Genomic DNA, 21,168 nt, shown 5'->3' with positions numbered 1-21,168 from the left:
ACTGGAAATGAGGAAACTTGAAATATCCGGTGAGGATTTTCAAAGTAAAACTCCTGTTTGGGACTTTTTTTTCAATGACTACTTCAAAACCATGACAATAATTTCCTTTAATAAAGCCGGAGCTGCAATGGTTTAATAAGTAGAATAATTTCTGCGTTAAAATTCAGTAAGAATTGAAAACAAATTGTTGTATCACTTTACACATCCTGTATCTACTTTTAAGACTGTGCTAAAAACCTTTATTTGCACAGGTGCATTATTTTGAAATAGTGCATGGACGAGACTGATCCAGCAGGTGGCGGTAGTGGTTCACCGCAGAATCGCGGTAAGCTATTTCCTGTTCAGTGGGACGGAGTGTGAGGGTATGAACGACACGGGTGGCATTTTGATCATTTTTAATATTAGTGAGTACTTCAAAAATAACTATGTATTCTTTGTTGACATTAATATAAACAAATTTCCCAAAAAAGAAAAAAGTGGTTAGCTTCCATTATGTCCCCTATTGTCAAAATCAATTTTTAATTGGTTAACAATCTGGTTGCTCAGACTGTAGACATTGTGTAAAGCAGTCTGGGTCTTTCCAATGTGAGCACACATTTACACATACATAGTAAATAGCCTGATCTATGTCGTCCTTAGCTGCCCTGATATAATACCGAAAGAAAATACGAGGTAGAAATCTTAACATTTTGAAACCACTAATATTGAAAGACCAACATTTTTGTAATATCTAATAAGCACTTTGATCACACAACAATACCTATTTCAAAAGTTATTAATGATGACGAGAACAGACAACAGCAGCACTCACCAACAACAAGTACCAAGGACTTAAACTAATAGCATGGACCCATGACATTTTTCAATCACAGAAGTTAAAGACATTCATACAACTCCATGAACCAACCACAGGAGGCAATCGCATCAAAAAAACAACTGCAAGGGATTCACTGCTTTACTGCAGATGAATTGACAAGGTGGCAGTGAGTAATAAGCATGATGCAGCTACAGCCATAATGCAACTTCTTCATATGTAGCAAACACATATGCAACATAGACATATGCAACATCTACATATGCACCATCTACATATACAGCATCGACATATCCATAAAGGATTAAGACCTTAGACATCAACCAAAGACACATAGCAACATCATAGACCAACAACTTCTACACTTTTGACTTCTACTTATTTTTGACACAAATTGAATCCCATAGTTTGATGAAAAGCTGACTGTTGATCTTAGCTGCTAGCCCATGATGGTTCCAGGATGGCTATTGTTTCATTGGGGTCTAGTTAGTGCCAGTATTTATGTACATTTTATCATGGTATGTTGCTTTGTAATCTTCTAAACTGTTGTATGTTGTTAAAGGCCCGTCTGGGGATGTGCGTAACATGTAGCTAAGGTCATAAATGTGTTCTGTATTTGTTTATACTTAACACTTATCAGCATGCAAATAATCAATAAAGGGCTCCGTATTCACTTGACCCCCAAAGAGTACAGCAGGTTCTCTAAATGGAAAAGAATATATGGCAGGCTATTTTAACATAAAATCAATTTCATCATTCTTACGTTCCAGATATATGAAATTGGTTTATGAGTTGTGGCATGCCTTTTTAACATAAAATAGGTTTTGTCTGACTATCCATAATTACATTCCAGATACCTACAAATACAGATACAATACTAGACACAACTATACTTTAAATATCCAGAATGGTAATTTAAGATATCTGCAGTTACATTCAGACAGTAAGAATAATAATTCAACATATCTTCAATTTCATTTTGACAAGTCAAACTATCAAAAGATATCTCAAATGAGATCACCAGATTTGTCATCTGACATGTCACACATCTGTAATTACAATTTAAGAAACCTCAAAAATAACTATGACTAGTCAAAACTATGTCTTTGCATTTTATTCAAAACTCTGCCTGTCTGCAGAATTGTGCATAAAATTGTTAGAATGGAGAAAAAACTCAGCTTAAGGAATACAGTATGCGGAAAACTTAGACTTGACGACTGCTTAAAAAATATGCGAATAATTTTCTCTTTATTCACTTGCGATAAACACAATGCACTTAAAAATGGCTCCAAAAAGTTAGAAGTGCTTCTGTCAACCCATTCCCAAACTGAAAATAGTACAATTTCAAAAATAATTTTTAATATTTTTTCTTTTTCATTGCTTAATTGAAATTTCTAAATGCCACGTACGTCTGTGACATTTTGACATAAAACAAATTCAAGATATCAGTAATGTCATTCTGATGAGACAGAATATTAATTCAAGATAATATTCTGTATATCTCTAATTCATTTGGGGATATTTTTATAAGGACTTTTGCCAAGTCAAAATGATCATTTCAGATATGTGTAATTTGGTTTTGCCTAGTCATTATTGCTTTGAAGATATCTGCAATTTAATTTGCACATGCCAAATATACATATCTCCTATCAAAAAATACAATTAAAATATCTTGAATTATGGTGTCGTTCAAAAAATCTTTATTTAGAATTATGTCTAGTCAGAACAAAAAGCGAGATAGCTTGACTATAACTAGTCATACCGGTAATTTAATTGTAGATATCTGAAATACGTAGGTATTTCATACAGTCAATATTTCATTGTAGATATCTTGAATTGAAGCTTCCATACAACTCAATGGTAAATCTGACATCATTTATACTACTCAAATTAAATTAGATATATCTTACTTTACTAATACATCAAGTCATAAACCAGTTTATGATATCTGGAATGTAACTTACTCTTGGCAGGCTGTTTTAACATAAAATCGGTTTCCCCACTTATTGGGGTAGAACAGGAGGAAAACACAAACATGGTGCGATGCCGGACACACACAGAGCCACAAGGACAGTCTTAGCTCTGTCATTCATGGTTGTGTACATGCTGCTCATACGCTCCCCCTTGCTTTCTGCTATGCTATATCTTTTCCCCATCTGCAGAGATTGACATAAATGCTACATGAATACTTAGGCTAGTTAGCGGGGTCACTGACAACGATGGATAAACAGTTTTTCTGTAACAGTAAGTTATTTCTTCACCATTAGCACATTGAGCAGTGCATGCATATCTGAGGTTGATTGACAGTGCTAAAACCCTCCTCCAGCTCTAATTGCTTGTTTTTAACCAGGAGCAGTGCATTTCTTTAGATCACAATAGTAGCTCAAAGAGGAGGTGAAGAAGCTTTATTTTTTCACACATTATTTGTCTCATACTATACTGTCACAATACTGTCACAATACTGTAACTGGTGTTAGTTTGAACAAATATGTAAAAAAAAATATTATTTAAAAAAAATAAAAGTTATGTACTTCATCTTTAAGGAGATTACCTTATGTTCCCATATCTAATTTTTTCCTTGTTCTCTGCAGGGCTGTCTCATCCTTTCTGTATCACAATGACCTGGTCTCTCAATAAATGACAGTAAAAACATGAATATGAACATTGTCTGGTCTCTTGCCATTGAGCTTCCAAAATTACAAGTTACAATCATCAAAACTTTAGCTATAACTTAAAACAGAACATCCTCTCAAAGTACAATGTTATGCTGACAACATGACTAATTAGTTTGACATCTTATCCATATGCAATGAGGAAAGGACTTATCATTCTGAAGCACTGGCATGTTCATTGACACACATATTTACTTTTGAGAAATGAATTAAATATTTTGAGAAAGACTGGCTTTGTTGTTTTGCTGTTTGTACAAATTATTTTGAGAAATGCACTGTTAACATTGCGTAAACATGCAATTTATAGAGATTCATTATATGTAGAAAAAAGTATTTTGAGCTTTCATTTATTTATTTATTTTTAATTTTTTTTTGCAATTTTAATGATTATGGCTAACAGGTATAGACAACCAAATTTCTGTCTCAGAAAATTAGAATATTACAGCAGACCAACCAACCAGATGTTTGAGCACAAATGTGAAGTTTCTGAATAGAATGTACATTTCTATGCACTCAGTACTTGGTTGGGCCTCCACTCACTTGCATGAATTACTATATCAATGCACTGCAGGTGTAATGGAAGTCCAGCTTGCATTGATAGCTGCCTTCAGATCATCTGCTTTGTTGGGTTTGGTGTTTATTATCTTCCTCTGGACAAAGGATCAGATAATTTCCATGGGGTTAAAGGTCAGGGAGGTTTGCTGGTCAATCAAGAACATAAAAAAAAAGTTGCACTTTTACGCAATATAATTTTTTTAGATGCCATCGCATGTTTCCAGGTTTGGCTCCAGTAACTTTGGTTGCCAACCTAAATGTCCAAGCATCCAGCATAACACATTTCTGACCCGTTGGGTCATGGGATGACTGACTGACAGAAAACATTATGGCTTTATTTGAATTTCTTAAAAAATCTAAGCTCCTCACTCTTACCTTCTAGAACAGTCAATTGTCATTAGATACTAGAAATACCATTCTTTCTGTAATGTTGTTAGTCATGAAACTCAAGAATGGATGCAGGTCTTAGTAATGCTGTCATCAGATTTAACTCCTTTATACTGTAGTTGTCAATGTCAAAATGCACCATTTAAAAAAGACAGCATTTTATTCTGCCTTTGCACAGACAATAAATGAAACTCCATGTTTCTGTACTTTTGTCAAAACAACAGTTCTTTGTTGTTTGTGATACCAATCGTCTTTCATGTAATGCAGATAACACAGCCTCTCTTTTCATGCATGGCCTGCATGTCTGTGTTTGTAGCTGTTGTGTTTTTTACAAGCAATCTCTTTACTGTTTGTGTGGTGCAGACCTACTTTTATGACAACCACAGCAAAGAAAAGAAGACAGGCACACACACACACACACACACACACCCACGCCCACCCCCACCCCCACGCACAAGCACACATGCATGCCCACCCCCTCACAAGTGCAGGTACAAATACACAGAACCTAATCCAGTAAGTAATATGAGTTATTTGAAATAGCTCCCTTGGTATTGACTTCTCTCTGGTGTAATTAATGAGAAAGCTGTCATGCTGGACGTGGAGTGACAATTGTGAGGAGAAAGGGAGAGGTGTATATATATAGATATACTGTATATACACATTGACACACTCCTTTGAAATGTGAAGCTTTACAACAGATGTTAGCATATGATATTAGGAAGAAATGTGTCATATGCATTATCAAAAGTAGTCTTAGAGATAGTGTGTAATGCAAATTTGCTATTTTGTTGTATCAGTTGCTGGGCTGGGACAGGGGTATTAGCTTATTGACATACCAAGTCAATAAGCAGAGAGCTCTCACCAACTTATTAAAGCCTGTTCATCTGATTTCTATTAGCTCTGATTATTTTCCTGTTGCAACTACAACTCCTTTCATAACACCAGCTGCCTTCACTTATTGTTGACACAAGTCAAAATACATTCTGGAAGTGAAAGTACATCACATATGGTCACCATCACATTCTTTATGAGAGACAGATGGAACAAAAATGAAGATTTTTCACATCTCTATTGATGCATGCATTGGCAAGCACATAAAGCAACAAGGGAAGGAGCTGAGTATTCAAAAAGTCTGTTCAGAGCTGGTTCCGAGTGTATTTTAACAAAGTTAGTGCTCAGTATGAGACTTCTAATAAAAGCTGTAATTAACAGGTCTTTTGACCCATGGAGAAAGGCAGCAGAATCCTTCCCACACTGTGGCTTGCCACAGTATTGTAAACAATATCTCTGAAGGCTTTTTTTTTTATCTTTTAGAGTTTTTATCTGCAAAGGGTGCTGCTATTCAAATTATTCAAAACAGCCCATTTGTTGCTTCTAACATTATTTCAGATCAAAGTGGATGATTCATTATCATATCAGGCAAATTTGGTGTATAAGATTGTGACACTGGTTAATGTTTATGCACCCAATGTTGGGCGTATAAACCCATAAAGGTGTTTATTAAATGTGTGCACCCATAACAGCAAACATCCCAATGCAATATTATAGAGAAAATGAAATGATAAATAAATGTAGTGTGAAAAAGCATTTAAATAAACACCAACACTGAGGAAAAGCTGGAGAATCTCGACCATCATCTACACCTCTAATAGGTGTAGATGATGGTCATAATTTGGTCAGCATCATAATTTCTATTGATGCTGAAAAGGCTTTTTGATGGAGTCAGTTAAGGCTATTAGTTTTTTTCTCTGGAGAAGTTTGGTTTTGGCCCTTTACTACTTCAATATTGATGAAAATCTTGATAAAATTGCCTCATAAATGCAACGATTGTGAACATGGTGAGTTGGATGCATTTTTTTCTTGGCCATATGTTAACATTTCTCTTGGCTATGCTGCTAATATTTATTTCTCTTTAGTCTCTTTAGTTTTCTCTTTGATTGCTTTCCCCTGCGCCGCAGCCTGAAACACAATTTTTAATAAATTTTTTATGAAATTAGTTATCAATACAGAAATAATAAACTTTTAGTGTAATACACTTTTTCTAAATTAAAAAATATAGCACAAGGTGCAGGTGCAGTTGTTAATGTGTGTGATCCCAGATCTGTCAGTTTTAGAAACTTTTAGTGTGAACTCTCAGAAGCTGTATTGTCTCCCCAACCTGATCCTGCATGGAGAAGTTATCGGGTTTAGGCTCCAGAATAGCTTGTGATTCAGTTACATCAACTCCTGACGTTCAGCACATGTATGAATGCTGTGAACAGCCATCATCACTTGATCTCTGATAAATCTATTCTCTATGGAAATCTACTGAAGAACAGTTGTGAACTTTACTGTATTGTTTAACCCTCTGATGAATGACATATTGACTATACAGTCTTCCATGAGTGGGTCTGTTTGAACCCGTGTTTAAATCATTGTGTTTTTATGCTACTTTTGTCATTTTGATTCAAAATAATGTTTAGTATGATGCTTTCTGCTGTGTTTTATTTCACACAAGAATTATTTCATGTTTGAAATATTTTCAATTTTCACTTTTTTAAGCATTTATAGAACAATTCGAACATTTGTGATGATTTGTAGAACATTTTTAAAACGAAATGACAACAACAGGAATTTTACAACAGCAATGTTGGAACAATGTCAGTGTCCATTATGTGTGTGTGTGGGCAGGGGGGGATAGAAAGAGCACATTTCTTGAAACTAGCTAGCTAACCAAGCTAGCTAACATTGCCGTCTGTATTCTATTGTGCTGTGTGTATCATGCATGTGAGTGTGTGTATGTATGTGCATTTATCCATCCATCCATCCATCCATCCATCCATCCATCCATCCATCCATCCATCCATCCATCCATCCATCCATCCATCCATCCATCCATCCATCCATCCATCCATCATTTTCTGTTTATCCGGGGTCAGGTTGCGGAGTAACAGCCTAAGAAGGGAGGCCCACAGTTTGCTCTCCCCAGCCACTTGTTCCAGCTCCTCCGGGGGAATCCCAAGGCGTTCCTAGGCTAGCTGAGAAACATAGTCCCTCCAGTGTGTCCTGGGTCTTCCTCTGGGCCTCCTCCCGGTGGGTCGTGCCCAGAACATCTCACCAGAGAGGCGACCAGGAGGCATCCTAATCAAATGCCCGGGTCACCTCAACTGGCTCCTCTCGACATGAAGAAGCAGTGGCTCTACTCTGATTCCCTCCCAGATGACTGAGCTTCTCTAAGGCAGAGCCCAGACACCCTAAAAAACTAAAACTAATTTCGGCTTGTATCCGTGACCTCGTTCTTTCGGACATGACCCAAAGCTCTTGATCATAGATGAGGGTAGGAACTTATACCGGTAAATCAAGAGCTTCACTTTTTGGCTCAGCTTTCTCTTTACCTAGACAGACTGGTACAGCGCCGCTTCACTGCAGACGCTGCACCAATCTGTCTGTCGATTTCCCGCTCCACTTGGGGCAGGACATCCTCCTCGACATGGAGAAGGCACTCTATTCTTTTTCAGATCATTTATTTATGCATTTATTTATGTAGCTATGAATTTTTATTTTATTTATTGAGATAATAAAAGAAAGAACCTTGAACACATTGATCAACAGGTTTTGCATGTCATTCAACACATTTTCTCTTTTGGTTTTCTCATCCAGGGTGTCAGATACACACAGAAACACGCCGACACCCCCCCACCCTCCAACCCCACACTCCCGCACACACACACCCACACACACACATTTATGAGATAAAAATAATTATATATAAAAGTTTTTGCTGTGTAAAATATTATTATTCAGGGGTGAGACTTAGGACTCAGTGTGTTTGGTTCACAAAAAAGTGTGTTCCTGACAGTCACAGCTGGTAAGAAACAAAGATTCCCATTAAATTTCATAGGAAATGAATGTGGGTCATTTTGGACCCACTTATGGAAGAATGGGGTAGTAATATAAAACATGCTATTTCTTAAAATGTGTAAAAGGTAAATTTAAAAAATTAATTGCATGATATCAATAACATGTTTGTTGAGGAATACCTGGAATATGAAGTGATGAAAACGTTTCATTACAAATATATTGAAAAAAAAATATTGCAAAGATATTTCAACTAGGAGAGTTCTTGCTTCTTGTTTGATGTTCCAAGCAAAAGTCCCGTGTGGATGTGTCCAAAGGAAAAAAAAATATGTAAAGATTTTCATCATTGAGAATTCAAGTTGGCTTTTGAAATATTTTAGTTGCAATTCCAGGTACACAGGGATTTTTATCATTAGTTTGATGACTATTACATACTAAAAAAAAGTCAGCAATGTCGTGATATACTGTGGAAAGTCATACACCATTATAAAAAAACACGACGGCCAAACTATGAACAGATTTATAAATGATCACCAAACTGCAAACTCAGCACCAGCATAGTTGGGAAACATGCAACAGGGCAGGGGTTCAATGCCCATGTGTTGTACAGATACAACTGTACTCTGATCATTTGATCAAAACTACAAACCCTATGGGACAGAGTGTTTGGCAGAATGTGACAGCAAACAATGCAAATCATTACATTTCTTAAAAATCTCTGTGCTAAGGATAAAATCAAAGACAATAACAAAAACCTCATTGGCATGCATGGTCACAAATAATTCAATTCATCCCACTAAGGAAAAAAATAAATGTTCAATAATTTATTTGAAGTTATCCTCTTTTGCAAGAAATGTGTTTCTAATAAGGCTCACATCTCTCACAGAACAAAACACTTGCCACTGTATCCAGTCACTGTCCCTCTTAACTGGTACTGAATTTGGTATTAGTGTATGACTGCTGAACTGAGCACAAAAGTACCAGCTGGTGATGATCAAGTCTGTCCCATGGAAAAACAAGGCTCTAAATTTGCCTTTCTTAAGTATTATCTTGCATTTTAGGAACAGGAGACTGAAAATCATAGATTATTTGTTTGGTCATAACATACAAGTCTATTAAGTAGTTATTAAAAGCAGGAATTGATGGGAAACTTAATAACTCTGTAAAAGCTATTTATCATAATTCACAATCTTGTGTTCAGGTGAACAGGTTGGCTTCCAGGACCATACAGTGTTAAACAAGGTGATGTCCCGTATCTTACTCTCATTAAGACCACCTTATATATAAATGATCTGGTAATGGCAGTTAAGGAGGTAGTTGTGGGAGTGACAGAAGGCGATATAGAAGTCTGTATGCAGATGACATGGTGCTTATTGCTGAGATCTTCAGAAATTAAGTGTGGTTTATTTTTGGTCTAGCAAAATTAGATTAAACATAAATTGTGATAAAACTGACGTTATTAATTTTCGAATGCTGAGTCACAAACTGACAACATTTAGTCTTTGCTTTGAGTCTATTATTTAGTCTGTTCCAAAAAAATCTAAATATTGAGGATTTATTGTGGATGAACATCTTCCATTTAAAGAAGGTAAAAGTTTAATCAGATTCAGCTGGTGGAACATTAGGTGGTGTTATAAATAAATTTTATGCAACTGTTTTATAGTGAAATTACTACACTGCCTGGCCAAAAGTAAAGTCGTCACCTGGATTTGACAAAGCAAATAGGTACAAGACTCCTATTGGATAATTACTTCATAGTCGATATTGTTCCAGCTGGCAAAAAGTTATCTGACCCCAACTGGTGCAATGAGTTGCTTCTCATTTCTTAAACAACCATGTCTAAGGAGATGGAAAAGATGTCAGTCTGTTTGAGAAGGGTCAAATCATTGGTATGCATCAAGCAGAGAAAACATCTAAGGAGATTTCTTAAACTACTGAAACTGGGTCAAGAACTGTCCAACGCATTATTAAAAACTAGAAGGATAATGGAGACCAATTGCCTTCAATGAAGAAATGCGGATGGAAAAAAATCCTGAATGATTGTCATTGGTGATCACTTAATGTTTGGTGAAATCAATTCGAAGAAAAACAACTGTAGAACTCCGGTCTATGTTTAACAGTGAAAGTAAAAACATTTCCACACGCAGAATGTGAAGGGAAGTCAAGGCACTGGGACTGAACAGCTCTATAGCTTTAAGAAAACCACTGATCAGTGAAGCTAACTGGAAAAAAAGCTTCAATCTGCTAGGGAGCATAAAGATTGGACTCTGGAGCAATGAAAGTAGGTCATGTGGTCTGATGAGTCCAGATTTACCCAGAGTTCCAGAGTGATGGGTGCAGCAGAGTAAGAAGAGAGACAGCTGAAGTGATTACCCATCATGCCTAGTGATTACTGTACAAGCCTGTGGGGGCAGTGCTACGATCTGGAGTTTCTGCAGTTGGTCAGGTCCAGGTTCAGCAACAGCATGTGCTCACAGAATGAGGTCAGCTGATTACCTGAATGTACTGAATGACCAGGTTATTTTATCACCCCTGATGGCAGGGGAATATTCCAAGATGGATTTATGGGGATCGAATTGTAAAAGACTAGTTCAGGGAGCATGAGACATCATTTCACACATAGATTGGTCACAACAGAGTCCAGACCTTAACCCCATTGAGAATCTTTGGGATGTGCTGGAGAAGGCTTTTGTGGCGGTCAATGAAAGATCTTGGTGAAATATTTATGCAACACTGGATAGAAATAAATCTTGTCACATTGCAGAAATAATTTCAATAATTATCGAAATAATGCCATAGTGGATATGTGCTGTAATCAAAACTAAAGATGGCCCAATGAAATATTAGAGCATGTGATTTTTTATATATATATTTTTTTTGGTAGCGACGTTTTTCTTTTTTTGGCCAGGCAGTGTATTTAAAATTAAGTTTTTATGGTGAACATAGGCAGGTTTCATTGTATTTAAATAACAAGATATTTTAAAACAACTAATACCTAACAACTAACGACAATTTAATCGAATGTAATCCTGTCACTTTAAGTCTAACAGGTATTTATGCAAACGAATATTGTCCCTAGTTTCTTTCTGTATAGCATCATCGCATCAGTTGCAAAATTGTAGCTTAATTGCACATGACGCTTTTCACAGTGGCACAGAGAGAAGAACCTGAACTGCAGAGCACAAGATGTCACCAGAATCCACAGACTAAGCAAAGTTTTTGTTTTATTATTATTATTGCTATTTGTGTTTTCACCTCTGAGACTCACTTTTTTTACATTTTAACATCTGAGATTCCATTTCTTAGCAGCACTCCATACTGGTTTTGATGGAAATCACCATGATACATTAAAATATAGAGAGTCAGGTCAGGCTTGAGACATATTTACTTCCAAAAGGCATTGTGTGTGTCTCACAGGGACAACAAACACTTTTTTCCAGTATTCTCAGAACTTATTAGCAACATGTGTTGCATAGTTACATTCAATGTGTTTCACATATGCATTGAAAAGTGATGCAACATGTTCATCATTCTACAAACATGGATATAATGAAATAGAGTGAGACTGTGTGATCGCTTATCGAGAACAGGACACTAGAGAACCATAAGCAACAACTTCCCAAGATTTTTTTCCATGACCTATAAGACTTTCAAAGCATATTGCTAAACGTTCATGTTCAAATTGTAAAAATCATTTTGTCATGGTTAAGCAAAGCAGTTGTGAATTTGCTAAAAAGACGAAAACAGAGTGTACTGCATCTGACTTAAGCCAGTTTGAGGTTTAGAAATTCTGATTCTGAAAATCTGAGTGGCTGCTAAACCATTATGTTCAGTTAAAAGCTTTTAATGGCTGGTGTGTTGCAGATTTTAGATATGCCCTTCTTCCAACTCATTTGGTTAAAATGACTGAATAACCCTCTCAGCATGTCACACATAGCAGATACCTACTAATGAACCATTCCTATAAATCAGGGTGTTGAATAAGGGAAACATCTAAAGTATGACACTGGTCCATGATGGAATAACACCCTATGCACACATCAGAGTAAGTTTGACGCTCAGCCTCAAGTTGTATTTAATTTGCAAAAGACATCAGACTCTAGTTTGACTTTTGCCCCAAAGACTAGAGACTTCACTTGGACTCCTGTTAAAAAAAACAAAAAAAAAAACGTCTCTAATATATGGTAAAATGCCAGCAGCTGTGGTTGCCAGAACCACAGCTGCTTACTCTATCTATATATAGAGTAAATACAGTATTAGTCTAAAATTCGAGACTTAGTCACAGTTTTTATCTAGTTAATAATGACCATGGATGTCTCTTGAAGTGAATGCTGTGTAACTAATGACTGGATCATTTCAGAACAAATAAATGTAACTTATACCCCCAACCTTCTCTAGAAATCAAAAGCACATCCTGTTCCGTTCACTGAGACGTTTGACACTCATTTAATTCAATGACTGATCCTCTTACAGTCTTAAGACTGGGCTTGACTTGGAAAAAGCTGAACATCTCTGACACAAACAAACATCACGACCAGTCATTCCAGTGGTAATCTTATGTATGTTTCAGAAGTAGATTAGAAAGCATGGAGCATTGGGGGACCACCCACATGTTGCAGGGCTGTCCAGGTGAAGGCGCAAATTTTGAGGGGTAGTTCAGGTCAAGTCTCAAACAACTGAAATAAACATGTTTTCATCAAAGCCACAATATTTAGTGCTACACAGTAAACTTTGACATTTTCCTTCTCTGCCTGTAGGTAGGCTTCCACACCTGTACTGTTTGTCTTTAGACTAAAATTATGAAAAGAACATCTGATAAATATCTTTCAAGCTTTTAATATTTATTACCAGTTTTATTTTAATATTGTGACATTTCCAAAAATCTGCTAAAGCTTTATTAATATTAGTTTGAAAATTGATCAAATGTAATTTCATCAATTTCCCCTAGGGGATCTGTACATTCTATTCTATTCTATTCTATTCTATTCTATTCTATTCTATTCTATTCTATATAATACCATTAAAATAAAAAAGCTCCAGAGATATGCAGTTGTGGTGTTTTCTCTGAAGGTTTCTACTGGAGGTCAGTTCTGAACAGTAAGGTTATCAGTGTCCACAGTTGTTAGGGGACATGGTCAACTGATCATACGTCATCTTTTCAAAGATCTCATCTCTAGAGGAAATTTACGTATTTTTTACGTAAAAATACGTAAATGATCTCTAGAGGAAAATTTGGGACCACCAAGAATAAACATTAATTTACTCCTTTAAAGCTTAAAAAAACTTCAAAAGCTTAATAAGACCAAATGTCTCAGTGGGATTTACAAACTATGAATAAAGTTTGTGAATGAATGAAACTCGAAAAAGGTTTCAATATTTGTCCAAATTATGTTATTTGCAAAGAATATGTATAGAAGTAACCTGACATCATAAGGTAGCTACAAACTAGCAGCCTTAAAATTATCTAAATTACTAACTCCTCTCCCCCCTGATCAGCCGGTCTCTTTGGAGACAGTAAACCAGTGATAATTCGCTCCCAAACTCATACACATCAAACAGACGAAAACAATAAGTGTCTGTTTGCGGTCTGAACAACGAGTCAACAACGAAGTCTTTAATTCTCCACAACAAAAGTACAAAGACTGAGAAGGCGACCAAAGGTTTTATCTCTGAACACCTTATAAACACTTCTCAGAGCTGCGGCGCCGATCCTGCTCCACCTGGAAAAACATGCTGGCTGCAGGACGAGAGACAGGAGCCGGACAGGAGAGGTCTGTGTGTGACCGGTGGGGGGTGGAGAGGTTTGGTGTAGGGTATGTAGATAAATATGTCTGCGTGTTTTTCCACTCCACTGGGTTAGAAGCGCAGATTGAATTAGGGAGAAAATTAACCTGAAAGGCACACAGCGATAAACACAAAGGGCGATAGGTGCTCTGATTTATTTTTGAGCACAGAACTAATTTATGCGTAAGTAGATTAAATACAGAACGCATTTCTATTTTTATTTATCTAGCGTAAATGAAACTATTGTCATAAGAGCGGTATGAAGCTGGAAGGAGAAGCCAATGGGATTTTTGATTTGTGCTTTTTGCGTAGGCTAGATGAACCTGAGTGAGCAGGCCGGGAAGTAAACCAGATGCAATTACTTTGTTTGTACTTGGATGTAGTTTATTGCTATGTTATTAGTCTCTTACTAAACAATCTTATTTTGCAGCCTAGCTCTTACTGAAACATATTCAACAGAAAAAACACTCTAAAATGTATTTATGGTATGATTGTGAAGGATAGTTTTCTTCTGTTCCAGCAGACAGTGGCTATCCTTAAGCTTTTGTCGTTTTAGTGGCGGAAGGCAGACAGACAGCAGTCCGGGGTGCTGTGGTCACCCCAGACAGCAGCCCGGAGCAGCAGCAGGGCTCGCTGGACCCCAGTAGGCGGCACCGGACGGCCTTCACCCGGGATCAGGTGTCCCGACTGGAGCAGGAGTACCGCAATGAGAGTTATGTGTCCCGGGCTCGGCGCTGCGAGCTGGCCGCAGCACTCAACCTTCCAGAGACTACGATAAAGGTATTTACTGCTTTCTACGAGTTTCAGCAGAGGATAAACCGTTCATTGCTGCTTAGTGCGGGATTATGAGGTGCCATTTGTAAAGTTACAGTTAAAAATTAACAGCAATATTTAGATTGATCTAGCATGTCATAAAGGGGAAAAATGTGGATGTTCATTTTTCAAAGTCATATTTTCACGATGTTATTCATATGTTTGAGTTCCAAACTAAATATTTATTTCGCAAACTAAATCTTTATCTTACAAACAATACATTTAGCTTTCAAATTAAATATTTAGTTAGTAAGTTAAGCATTTAGTTTACACACTAAATATTGATGTCTGAGCTAAATGTTTAGTTTCCAAACAGTTGATTGCAAAAGTATTCATAGCCCTTGAACTTTTCTATATTTTGCCACATAACAACAAGCATCAATGTATTAAATTGGAATTGAATATGTAAGACCAACACAAACAGGTATACAGTTGTGTAGTAGAAAGAAAATTATAAGACATCCAGAACATTTTCAATTCTTGTTCTTTGATTTAACATCTGCTGATAGTATCAAACTTGTATTCATATAAAAAGGGTTATCTTCATATCTGATAAGAAATCTGTTTTCTGCTACACAGTGGATTACATAACAGATTTTGCTTCATCACATTTACCAGGTTAATTCAATTCAACTTATTTTTATACCACACATCTTACCAAGGCACTTACAAAACAGGTCCAATTCATTGCTTTAAATTTGTAATCAGCTCACTAACAGGTAATCCGAATCTCAGCCTGCACTGCAAATGATCTCACCTGCCTAAAGAACATAAGTGAGTCCAGTTCAGTTTATTGTTTAGGTGAACATCCAGGTTTTCTTTATAGAGTCCAGTATAACTAATCTCGATCAATATGTGGTTCAGCTGGTATCAGTGCACAAAGTGAGGGGTGACTATAGTCAAACCTGTAAACGTAATGGCTTACAGGTTAGGCAGTTTGTGACCTAAAATTGTCCTCAGGCTCTTCCAAACCCCACAGATGCTTTTCTGCTGCAACTGAACCGCCATCATTTTTCCCCCCATCTCTCTCTCTCTTTTTTGCATTTTTTTCTGCACAGCTCTCAGCTCTTTTTTGTTTCCTGACCTAAAAGCCACCTTCTTCTCCTTGAGTAGAACCGTTATCTCAGGATTTATCCAGGGCTTGTTTTGGAGAATCAATGTGCCTTACTGATGGACATGGTGTTGTCCTCAAATAAGCTAGTGCAGTCCGTGATGCTGTTATATATACGTGTGATAGTATCAACAGCAGTGGATTACATAATATAGCAAATTTTGCTTCATCACATTTGCCAGGTTAATTCAATTTAACTTATTTTTATAGCACACATCTTACCAAGGCACTTACAAAATCAGCAGATTTTGTCAGAGTATCTTTCCTCTGACTCTTTTATCTGCTCACATGCACAGTGCTGCATGCTTACATAACCATAACATATGGTAAATGGCTTTGTTCTTCTATAGCACTTTATCAACTCCAGAGGACCCCAAAGCGCTTCACAATAATTCACCCATTCACACACAGACATGCTGATGGAGGCAAACTACTGGACAGTAGCTACAGCTGCGGTCTGACAGAAGCATATAAGACTGGCGTCAGTCACTGATTTAAAGAATTGTCTAAAATCTCCAGACTTGGATGTACTAAACTTCCAGAAATGTTATTCCCCACTAGCAAAGCCACACCATCTATGGTAAATCTGGGTAGACAGTGACAGGGAAAAATCCTGTCGCTGTCTACTGGCTTCAGTTTCGATTTTATGTAAACTCCGTTTACTGTTCTTGGAGCATAACCAATCTCTATCCCTCTCAGAACAGAGTTGAAACTATGTCCACTCTCATGTGAGAAAGGTAAGACTTTTGAGAGAATGACTGACTCAGAACCTCCAGCGTCTACTAGGGGGCGTACTTGCTTTAAGAGCGATCAGTTGTCAGTGAGACCATCAGAAATGAACGATTCAAAACAGGGTTCAGACAATTTGTCACCACAACCAGTGCTCTTATTACAGGGTTCTGGTTTCACAAAACCAACTGAATTATTCCACTATTGAAAAAAGAAACCTTGACTCTGTTGCATAAACAAAACCTGATTAAGCAGAAAAAACAGCCTCAGAGAGGGAGCAGAATGAGGAGAAGGTAAAATCAGAACTCGCAGAACTACAATCTTTGATGTAATCTTGCTGGCGACCTTAAGGTGAGCTGAGTGGAGCCCAGCGCTGGATGGTGAAATTCGCCCTGCATCTGTTCCATTTTTATGGAACTACTGTACATCGCTGTCATCCTCTTCCTGAGGAGCTCAGAGCTCTTCCCCCACAGTGGGACATAAACAGTCCCTCAGAGTGTCTCAGAGTCCTTGGACCACGTCTTCACTGTGCATGTCACAGCTAGTTCTTTGTGTACACAGGCTACTGATGAACTAGGTTGTGATATGAACATCATGGGAAGAGAGGTGATGAGGTATATGTTTATATCATATCTTGGTGTTGGTGTACATAAACCCAGTGTTTTATTGTCTCTGGTGTATCAGGTGACATACGATGGGGGTGAAGGTGGGGAGAGTGAAGGACAGAGAGACACGACTCCAATCCTGGGAGATCAGAAAGAGGGTCTGTGGTTCTGTGCTTGGAGTCTGCCTGTGTGGACATAGCAGGCTGCTGGAGCATTAGTTGAGGGGGGCACATACACAGTTATCACAATAACATATAAAAACATATCAAAAGTCCCAACCTAATATGGCCTTATGCTAACAGATAGCAGTTCAACGCCTGTACTGCAGTTACTATTACTATTTATTATTATTATTATTATTATTATTATTATTATTATTATTATTAGTAGTAGTAGTAGTAGTAGTAGTAGTAGTAGTAGTAGTAGTAGTAGTAGTAGTAGTAGTGCTAGTGTCATTACATTTTTTCCAAATGAGCGAAAGCCCTGTGTGAACCTTTGTATTGCCTGCTGTAATATTATCCCTGTAGTGACACTTGTTGTTTTTCTTAATATTTTTCTTAATATTTTTGATTCTTTTTTCTGCTTTTGCAGGTGTGGTTCCAGAACAGGCGTATGAAGGACAAACGTCAGAGGCACTCCTTACCTTGGTCTCACCCACTCATCAACCCACTGGGCACACTGCTGATGGGTCATGCTTCTCCATCTTCTAACCTGATTTACCCGTTTTCCACATCCCAACTGCCCCACCTACCTTTTCAGCACTACTGTCCACTGACTTTTTCCGGTATGATAAATGGTCCACACAGTGCACTAATGAAGCAGCCAGAGCGTTTCTCCCTTTCCCAACAACACAACAAGCCTGGGGAGGGGCCTCCAACAGCAGTACTTGTTTATCCCTCTCCTGGTGTCATGCACCATCATGTCTCAAGTCATTGCTCCTTTTGCCCTCAGTGGGGACAACAAGATCTTCATAAGGTCCAGTGGGAAATGAAGGGACTGAGCCATGCCAACAGCTCTGCAGCCAAAAAACAGACTGGTTCTCTGCAGCAGAGGGAAGAAAAAGTGTGAATGCATCTAAGAAAAACTACAACTGCAACAATCAAAACTGAAAGAGAAGAGCAAGGCAGAAGAAGCGTTGACATCAGAATCTAAAACAATCACAGTTAAGCCCAGATGTGTAATAACATTTTATGTAAAGACATTTGTTATTTCCTTCAATTTTTGACATCTTGTTTATGGCAGTTATGATTTCCATTTTTTCTTTTTTCATTTGTTAGATGACAGAATAATGGTTGATTTTTTAAAATAATTGTACCTTACTCCAAATTCAGAAGTTTACTAAAATTGTTCTTTTTACATTTCCTCATCTCCTCTTTTTACTTTTAGTTATGCATTTCTGCCTCATTATTCAAATGAGGAGCACGGTTCAACTTCTGCCTATTGGTTATTTAACATTACACACGACTGGCTTTAGCAAAGATGTCAGTCAGTTTATCTGTGAGCTGAAGCTTAGCAACTTCATTAGAGTTGCCTCAATCAGAAGCCAACTTCAGTGGGTACTTCATTCAAACTATGAAAACCTGACAGTATATTATAGAATTATTTTCTTATAAATTTGCTAAGCTCCAGCTTACTAATAAGCTGGCTGCCATCTTTGTTGAAGTCTGGCTTCAACATCTCTGAAGCCATCAGACTTGCTAATGGCTTTAGCAATGCTGAAGCCTTAAGCAGAATTGCTGCTAATCAACCAACATGTTGGTCTATTGGTTGCTAACCAACCAAAAGGCAAAAGATGAAGCCTTAAGACACCGCCTTCCTCACTTTCATAATGAAGTAGAAATGCATAAACAAAAGTAATAAAAGGAGATGAAGAAATGTAAAAAGAACAAACACTTACTTGTGTGAGGAAAAGACAAAACAAAAGATTTATATATCTTCTTTTATTTTTAATTATGTCAGTTTTGGTCCCCCATAATTATTCATAGTTTCCCAATATTACTATAAGGCTGTTATTTTCCTACTAGAGCACTGTTAATTGTACTCCTCTATTTCTTATTGCCGCACTGCAGACATGCCAGTCTGTCTCCTCCATTTGTGGCTCCACATGATTAAAGCACATTATTATCATAGCTGTTCTGTGTCCTGCCATGCTAAGCTCTGTTCAGATGTGTATACCTGTATTTAACCTCACAGTGTATTGTCTGGCATGATTACACAGAGCACATGTAGAGCGGCTCCTGGTTTAACCAAGCATAACAATGGCTGGTGTTGCGAACACCTGTGCAGGTGGATTAAATCAGTGTATGGTATTTATGGTGGAATATTCTGTTGGCCTCTAATCAGCAGAAAAAAGAGGACTCAGCTGGTTTCCTTTATGATTCTCATCCAGTCCGAGAGTTATCCCACAAAAAGTTCAGAATATAATTTAAGCTGCTTCTCAAATTTAATATTAGACAGAATCACCTCTAGATCTCCGATTCTGACCCCGTAACATGGCACCTAGTTATGGGTTCTGTAGTGGATGCATGCTGTTTTAGAAAAACCCATAAATGTGATGAGGCAAGATCATTAAGATCCTTAAAAGCCAGTTGCAAAAATCTAAAATCAATCCTCTAACAAACAGGAACCCAGTAGACTGAACCCAGAATTGAAGGTATAGGTTCCCATTTCTTATTTCTTGTTAACAGCAGCATTTTGTACAAACTACAAACAATGAAGAGATAACTGATCTGACTCCTCATAAATCAAATTGTAATAATCTAGGCAATTTAATATATAGAGATCAATCTTTCAATATCCTTAGGAAGAAAATCAGGCTTTACTTTGGCCAGAATTCATAACTAAAAATATTTTGTCTTCAATTCAATTCAGTTCAATTATTTTCAACTCAGTTTCAGTTCAGTTTATTTCTATAGCACCAATTCACTTGCCATGTGGCTATTGCCTTCTTGTGATGTTCTGCTTGATTAAAATCTCACTTTCTCCCATTTACAAGGATTGCCTGTAGTTCAATGTCTACCTGCCCAATCAGCAAACACAAGCAAAAGTTGTGAACAAATTAGAATTGTAGTCTGCCTATAGTTTTAGAAATATCAACAGAGAAAGTGAACAAAGCTGTTCAGTCCTAAATTAGATAGAATGCATTCACACCTGCCCTCTATAATCCGCTTTAATCAAACTTCTGTTTGTTTGGGGAGGTGTGACTGTGCAATCAAACTTGATCAAAATTAAAACGTGAACTCTAGTTCACCTAAAAACCTAGGTTGTTCGGTTGAAGTGAACTCTGGTGCTGTTTGAATGTAATGTGAATGCAAGCGAACCGAAGACGGCTCTGGAAACAGGAAGCTAACTATACTGCAGAGCATTCTGGTCAATACATTACTCTATCCTTAGGGAGTTAGCTGAGGTGTTTTGTTGGTTGCCATGGAAATGGGTCTGCATGTAGAATAAAGCCAACACAGAGAGCGAGGAAAAGCAGAATTTAAAATTGTTTACACCTGCTTATTAGCGTTATTTTCTCTTTGTGTGGCGCACTGCACCTTCAATAAACAACAAAAACTGGACTAACTGCCTTGTATGTTTGTAGAATGTGGCGATATTAATAACAATCATCAGATAGGATAAAATATTTCATTAAATTTTACTAAACTACTTTTAACAGTTTAACAGTTTTGCACCACAAAGAACTAGTTTAAATAACACAGCCATGTTTACATTATATATAATCAATGAATCAAATTTTATTTGTATATCAGTGTTTCAGTAACAAGGTATTTCAAAGTGCTTTACATCATAAAAACACAAAGTCATTCAACATAGATACAAGCCACTAAAAATAATAACTAGGTGTTTTAATAA

General features: G+C 37.2%; 1 protein-coding gene across 1 annotated transcript; it reads left to right on the top strand.

The window, feature by feature from the left end:
* The first annotated feature begins 12,268 nt into the window (after nucleotides 1-12,268).
* On the top strand, nucleotides 12,269-20,854 carry eve1 (even-skipped-like1). Its single transcript, XM_032587424.1, has 4 exons — nucleotides 12,269-12,313; nucleotides 13,964-14,039; nucleotides 14,609-14,832; nucleotides 17,902-20,854. Exons 1-4 carry the CDS (start codon nucleotides 12,269-12,271, stop codon nucleotides 18,376-18,378), a joined length of 822 nt encoding a protein of 273 aa, XP_032443315.1. The 3' UTR covers nucleotides 18,379-20,854.
* Nucleotides 20,855-21,168: the final 314 nt, after the last annotated feature.

Source organism: Xiphophorus hellerii, chromosome 16 (assembly GCF_003331165.1).
Source record: "Xiphophorus hellerii strain 12219 chromosome 16, Xiphophorus_hellerii-4.1, whole genome shotgun sequence".
Classification (NCBI taxonomy): Eukaryota; Metazoa; Chordata; class Actinopteri; order Cyprinodontiformes; family Poeciliidae; genus Xiphophorus; species Xiphophorus hellerii.
The sequence above is the reverse complement of the archived record's forward strand: the minus strand, read 5'-3'. Positions and strand labels throughout refer to the sequence as shown.

Bases quoted from the DNA above. Each gene is read 5' to 3' on its own strand.
- eve1 (XM_032587424.1), top strand. From the start codon at position 12,269: ATGACACTGGTCCATGATGGAATAACACCCTATGCACACATCAGA. The intron at 12,314-13,963 runs GTAAGTTTGACG...AACACTTCTCAG, and splicing joins CACCCTATGCACACATCAGA to AGCTGCGGCGCCGATCCTGC. The intron at 14,833-17,901 runs GTATTTACTGCT...CTGCTTTTGCAG, and splicing joins TTCCAGAGACTACGATAAAG to GTGTGGTTCCAGAACAGGCG.